The sequence below is a fragment of the Rattus rattus genome, chromosome 5 (genome assembly GCF_011064425.1).
Source record: "Rattus rattus isolate New Zealand chromosome 5, Rrattus_CSIRO_v1, whole genome shotgun sequence".
Taxonomy (NCBI): domain Eukaryota; kingdom Metazoa; phylum Chordata; class Mammalia; order Rodentia; family Muridae; genus Rattus; species Rattus rattus.
In genome coordinates, this window is record NC_046158.1 from 63,369,166 (window position 1) to 63,376,265 (window position 7,100).

The 7,100-nt window shown below is 33.7% G+C and overlaps 1 protein-coding gene across 1 annotated transcript; it reads right to left on the reverse strand.

Moving 5' to 3' along the window:
* Nucleotides 1-320: 320 nt before the first annotated feature.
* LOC116900855 (olfactory receptor 5AL1-like) lies at nucleotides 321-1,280 on the reverse strand. Its single transcript, XM_032902544.1, has one exon. The coding sequence runs from the start codon at nucleotides 1,278-1,280 to the stop codon at nucleotides 321-323; it is 960 nt and encodes a 319-aa protein (XP_032758435.1).
* Between the last annotated feature and the right edge of the window lie 5,820 nt (nucleotides 1,281-7,100).

Here is a 7,100-nt window from a genome sequence, read left to right on the forward strand (position 1 = left end):
TGTGCAAGGCTCTCAATTTTAACATGACCTACACAAAAACAAATATATGTATACACACATGCATGCACGTATGTACACATGTACACATAAAACCATGAATAAACACACAAACAAACATTTACAAACATACATATACATATATATATGAATATACACACATGCACACATGCATACACACATATAGCACACACATATGTATACATACACACAAGCATGACCTGTACCATTCCAATGATTCGTAGAGCTCAGTGTGCAATGTTGGAACTATAGCACTCAGCATTTTTCCTTGAAATAAGACAAAATTAAATATCTTCGGATTACTACCCAGAGTTTCTGGAATAATGGATGGTCAAAGACAATTTATCAGAAAATCGCTTCAGGGCATTTTTTACCTCCTGATTTCTTAAGCTGTAGATTAATGGGTTTAACATGGGAATTACTACTACATAAAACACAGAAGCAATTTTATCTGTGTTTAGAGAATGGCTTGACTTGGGTTGCAGGTACATAAAAATAATTGTTCCATAATATATGGTGATTGAAGTCAGGTGGGATGCACAGGTGGAAAAGGCTTTCCTTCTTCCTTCAGCAGAATGAATCCTCAGGATGGCAAAGACAATGAAGACATAAGAAACGATCACAATCACCAGAGAGCAAAGAGTATTGAAGCCAGCAATGATTAGTAACATCAGCTCTTTGACATGAGTGTCAGAACAGGCCAGAGCAACCAAGGGAACATCATCACAGTAGAAGTGGTTAACTACATTGGAGCCACAAAAAGACAGTTGAAAGGTTGCCACTGCCTGAACAAGCCCCACAGTGAATCCATAAATGTATGTGCTGGCGATGACCTGAAGACAGAGTTTCCTAGGCATGAGGACCGCATAGAGGAGAGGGTTCCAGATGGCCACATACCTGTCATAGGCCATGACTGACAGCAAGTACATTTCACAAACAACAAATGTGATGAAACGGCACACCTGAGTGGCGCATGCATAGAAGGTTATACTTTTGACTTCTCGAAGGAAGTTTATAATTGTGTTTGGAGTAACTGAGGATGTATAACAGAAATCAACAAAAGCCAAGTGACTGAGGAAAAAGTACATGGGTGTGTGAAGCTGAGGGCTGTAGTGGATTAACATAATCAGTCCTAGATTCCCCAAGACAGTAGTTAAGTAGATGACTAGAAACACAGCAAAGAGAATGATCTCAAGCTCTGGGTCATCTGTCAGTCCTACAAGGATGAATTGTGACACTGCTGAACTGTTACCTTCAGCCATAGATTGTACAAGTGTTTGCTACTAAAGAGTCCTCACCAAACTTATTCCAAATGATTGTCTTCCTTTGGGTATAATCATGCAGAAGAGTTAATTCTAATTAGTCGACCTTATGTTGACATGTTCTTAGTTATATCTTCACATTTTGCAAGATTTTATAGCAAATCATTTTTGTTGCTTTTAAGTTCCAAAGTATGGATCTGTAGGGAATTATTTATGGATAGAAAGATAGTTCTTTGTAGCTTTGTATAGATATGCTATCTCTTATTTCTTTCTTAGACAACTGAAAAATTACTTAAACAAATATACTATATAACAATTAGTATACTATATATTACATACTATAGTAAATTGTTATAATAATTTGAAAACTTTCAAATATTTCTACTCCTTCATCTGGAATATATTGCATAAAAATACAAAATTTAAAATGTTGACTACAAGAAGATTTATATAAAAGAATATGAACAGATTTTGACTTACTTATGATGTGTATTGCACACATTCAAGGCAATTTTTTAATTTAAAAATGTTGTATATCTATTAACTAATTTTTCCCTAGCTATTATTCAAAATATGTATATAATATGGAGGGGATATGTATGTATCCCTTATATTTAATATATATGCATACATAAATATGATATATACTTATGTATACATAACATAAATAATATATATTCACAATGTACATGTCATCGCCATTATAAAATTTGTTTAAGGTGGTGAGAATAGCAAAACACTAAAAAAAATTTGTCATTTGATTCATATGCCTGAATATAGAGCAATAACTAGGACCATTTTTAATGAGCTTTTAAACGTAGAAGCAGTTTCCCAGTTCTTTTATTGAAATAAGACTACTGAAGTCACAGTGTATTCGATCATAGAAATCATGTAAAAAAAATACTACTGCACATGCTTCTAACCCTACATTGGGTGCAGAAGCAGGAATACTGCAGGAGGTATTGTCTAGTCACTGTATCAGAGAAAAAGTTTTAGAAAGGCAAGCTTGTGCTTGTATAAGAGATCTTGCCTCAAGGTTAAAAAAAGAGATGGAAAAAGACATCTGAATCTCATATCTTGGTTGGCTTCTGAATTGTGCTCATTCATTAATAGACTGTAAAATCTGCATATATACATGGGACACACAGACACACACAGAAATACATACAGACACACACAGAGGCATACACACAGACACAGACAGACAGACAGACAGACAGACAGACAGACAGACAGACACACACACACACACACACACACTACCACCACCACCACACCACAGCAGGCAAAGATTAGTGTTTTCAAGTTTCTTGACTACATTACTGTAAGAAAGAAGCATCACATATGGTTTCAGTCATCTCAACTTAAAGTTGATAAAAACATTGTCTTTCACAGAAGCAGTAATTGCACCTTCTCCCCAAGGTCAGTCAGCCAGAGAAAGGCAGTCAGTCTGTCAACTTCCCCACAGTGGGTATGAAAACTGAATACCTCATAGTTATGCCACATAACTCCAATTATTTCTTAATCATATTAAAATGTCTGAAGCTTAATATGCAGAAGTCTACTGCAGTCTAAGAGGTATTGTAGGAAATGAAATTATTTTTTAAAATGCTCTGGAATGTTCTATCATAGCCTTGCTAATTTCTGAGTTCTTATTGTTATCTTGCCTGAGTCTCACACTTTTTTAGTAGTTTCACTGGTATTGTGCATAACTTGTGTAACTTTGGCTGTAATATTAACAACTTTTCCTATATTTTTAGTCCTAGGATTTTCCTTTAAAATTGCTTCCTTTCAGACTAACTCTGTGTTTCTTTTCAAAGTCCCTCAGGTATCAGGTTTTGCAGTAGGCTATGCTAATCCATTTTTGTTATAGGAAGCATTATTCTTTTTAATTACTTTCTTAGTTAATAATTATATTAATAAATGGGTTAATTAGTTAGCAGAGCAATTAATTAATTATCCCACACCTATTATTGTATAGATGTTTTATGCCTAGTTCTGGGTTGCTGTTTCCACTTACCTATTTCTTGGTCAATTATTCTTCCAGAAGTCAATTGTCCAGAGCTACACACAACTCTTTCTTAAAACAAGTGTCTTGGTATCTTCATCTAGCCAACCTCTTCACCACTGCATTTGACTTTTCCATCTCCACAGCTCCATCTTGAAATTTTTAGTCTGAAAATTGATCAATTGAAAAATGTTCAGAATTAAGTATTAATATATTTTCACAATACTTGCCTTTTCTCTTCATACTACAGTTTTGATAGTATACAGTTTTTCATTTGCTTCAATTCATTCCTTCTATTCCAGAAACTAAGCTTTGCTTAGTTAGTTACCTTCTTTATTTGGTGTTTACCCTCCATGGCTTAACTGTAAGATTTGTTACTGCAGGTACATTTTCTAATATTTAAAACATCATTTTCCTCATTCCCTCAAGATTCTCAAATTCAGATATTTGTGATGTGTTTGAAAATGTTCTTGGTTTTGATATTCCTGTTTGAACTACAGGAATATTATTTAATATTTGCCTAAAAGTGAGCTGTTCTGAAGTGTCTACCTTCCAAATTTGTCAATGTTAGATCCTGATTTTGCATTCAGTGACATTTCTGACATGTGGAAAGATACTTCATTCCATCCTTACCTTACTGTCAGATGTTCCACAAACTGTCTACTTCCACCTGAGTTCTTTTCAGTTTGCTGTGTGGGAAAGATCAGTGTGTGTATATAGGTCATGTACAGCCATATTTGTTCCTGTACTCATATTTCTAAATACATTCATTTTATTATAATTATTTCAGCTTTGCATTAGGCTAAAATATGTATAAAGTCTTCCCAGAGTTCCCTGCCATAAAACCCTTCCCTTTTATACTTCCATGCTATGTATTCCTTTTCACTCTTTTAATCTTAGGTATGAGAATAAGCCAGTGTAGCTCATTTCCTAATGTATGCTGTATTGTTTGCTTTTCTTGTGCTGCACATAAAAAGAATATCAGTGTTCAAGGGTCTTTCTCACTTTTCACATTTTGCTCAGTTTAGAATCCTGGTTTATGGAAGGTTATCACCATTTTATAGTTGGCTTCTTCTTCTTCTTCTTCTTCTTCTTCTTCTTCTTCTTCTTCTTCTTCTTCTTCTTCTTCTTCTTCTTCTTCTTCTTCTTCTTCTTCTTCTTCTGCTCCTCCTCCTCCTCCTCCTCCTCCTCCTCCTCCTCCTCCTCCTCCTCCTCCTCCTCCTCCTCCTCCTCCTTCTTCTTCTTCAGGTTTCTCTTTCGAAATACCTTACTAACCAACTCCCAAACATATCAAGCCAACAACAGGAATAATCTATCATAAAATACGGTTTAATATACTCTATACTCTAAAATTGGCTCTTAGCAGCTTAATTAATTGTTCTTTCCAAGGTTATCTACAGCTTCCTTCTTCCCAAATACAATCTGGTTTTTATTTGGCTTGTGAAAAGTGTGAGACCATTGACATCACCTTTCAAAGTGAAAACTGTGACTATTTTGCCTCTTCTTCACCTAAATATCCCCATTTTCACTTCTTTCTCTTAATCTTTATGTAGTAGCTTGGCTTTCTTTCTTTATGATTAAAATAATATCCTTGCCTTTACATACCAATTCATATTATGCAAGTACATTCTTGTTAGAGATTTTTATATAGCACTAGGGGACAACCACCATTGTCTTTTTCTTGGTGAAACAAAGGTATAGATCTCTATGTTAAATGTCTTACTCAAAAGCCAAGCTCACATATCCAGTTGCTGACATGTAATTTTTAATTTTCATATTCCACAAGCACCTATATTTAATTAGCATACATAAATTCCAAAAATATGTTGAATTAAATATAGTCTTATACCAACATTATACACTGGAATTCACAAAGAAAATTCCAATAAGCTTGGTGTGACTTCTAAAATATATCAACATATAAAATATATTTCTATGAAGAAAATTTAATGGTTGACCATGATTCATCATTTAACAGGTAACAAGCAATCAATAGAAATACTTAATAAAAGGTTATACTTCTTCAACCAATGGTTAAAATGTCTGTTTCTTTAAACCATCTTTGCCTATTTAGCTTCCTTAGAATGCTTACTCTATAAATAATATTTTTTATAGTTCCCAATAGGTGAATTTGATATACCTTGAGGCAAGTTGTGTGTGTGACACCAGTTCTTATTTTTTCTGGCTACTTAAATATCTTTCATGATGACTTGACACTATTCAATGTTTTATGTGAATTACATAATGCTAAATAAGTTGATCTGGAAATATAATGGTGTTACTCAAACATGATTAATTATGCTATGGTTGATCTGTTGGGACCTAATTTTTAAAACAGGCAAAATAACATATTAAATCATAGATCAGGATACTGATCCCATGTGTAATCAACTGTTAGAAAACACTAGGACTGTTTTATTTAAAACATGAGGAATAACATCATACACAACATGTGTTTTTATTAATTTCTTATACAGTTTAATATTTACAGCAAGTAAATAGTAAGGGAATGACTATCCATTTGAGGATAATGGATAGTGATTATGAAGGAGAAATTCAAATTTTAATGTCTGCAATGACAGATTTTCAAATTAAAACAGGAGATCACATAGCACAATTAATCCTATTACCTTATAGTAATATAGGCCATTCACAGAATATTCGCACTGGAGGATTTGGTAGTCCTAATCCGAAGAATGTTTTTTGGATTTTAAATTTGACAAAAATACAACCAAAAATGAAAGTTCTCATAGATAATAAGAGTATTTTAGGGTTAATTGGTACTGGATCTGATATTACTATTATTAAAACACAAGAATGTCCATCTTATTTGAAATATCAAAATATTCCTTGTAATATTAAGGGTGTGGGGGCTATGCCAGTCAATACTATTGGTCAAAGTTTAAATTATGTTAATATTAAGACTACTGATGGACAGGTTGCTGTTGTTAAAGTTTATATTTTATAAGTGCCACATCATTGGGTATGATGTGTTTGAACAATGAGGCGCTCATTTGTCATTCTCTATGGAACCTATAAAAATTTTATGCAAAAGTGATGATCCTTTATGACTTGATCAGTGGCCATTAACAGCAATCAAGCTACAAGCTGCGCATGTGCTGGTGATTGAACAATATAAAAAGGGTCATGTAGAATTTTCCACCTCCCCTTGGAATTCATCAATCTTTGTTATAAAGGAAAAACCAGGCAAGTGGAAACTTTTGACTGATCTTTGAGGAGTAAATTCAAGAATGTATCCTATGGGAGCATTACAAACAGGGATACCTCCTCCTGTTATGTTGCCTAAAGATTGGCCTGTTATTGTTATAGATTTACAAGATTTTTTTTACTATCCCCGTTCATAAATTAGATCGGCCCTGCTTTGCTTTTTCAAATCCTCAGTTGAATCATAAAGGTCCTCATCAATGATATCAGTGGAAAATGTTACCCCAAGAAATGAAGAATTCTCCCACTATGTGTCAATTATATGTTAATGAAGCTTTAAAACTGGCAAGACAACAAGGGTCTCATATTTACATTGCACATTATATGGATGATATCCTTTTTGTAGGACCTAAAGTTGATGAATTAGAACATATATTGAGAAATCTCCCTCAATATTTTAAACCATTTGGATTAATAATTGCTCCTGAAAAAATCAAAAGGAGTATGTGATTAAATATTTAGGGTACTTGGTCACTTGGCAACAGGTAACTCCTCAGAAAACTTCTTTGAGAAGAGAATCTTTAAAAACTTTAAATGATTTTCAAAAGTTAAAAGGAGTTATTAATTGGTTGCGACCTTCTTTAGGT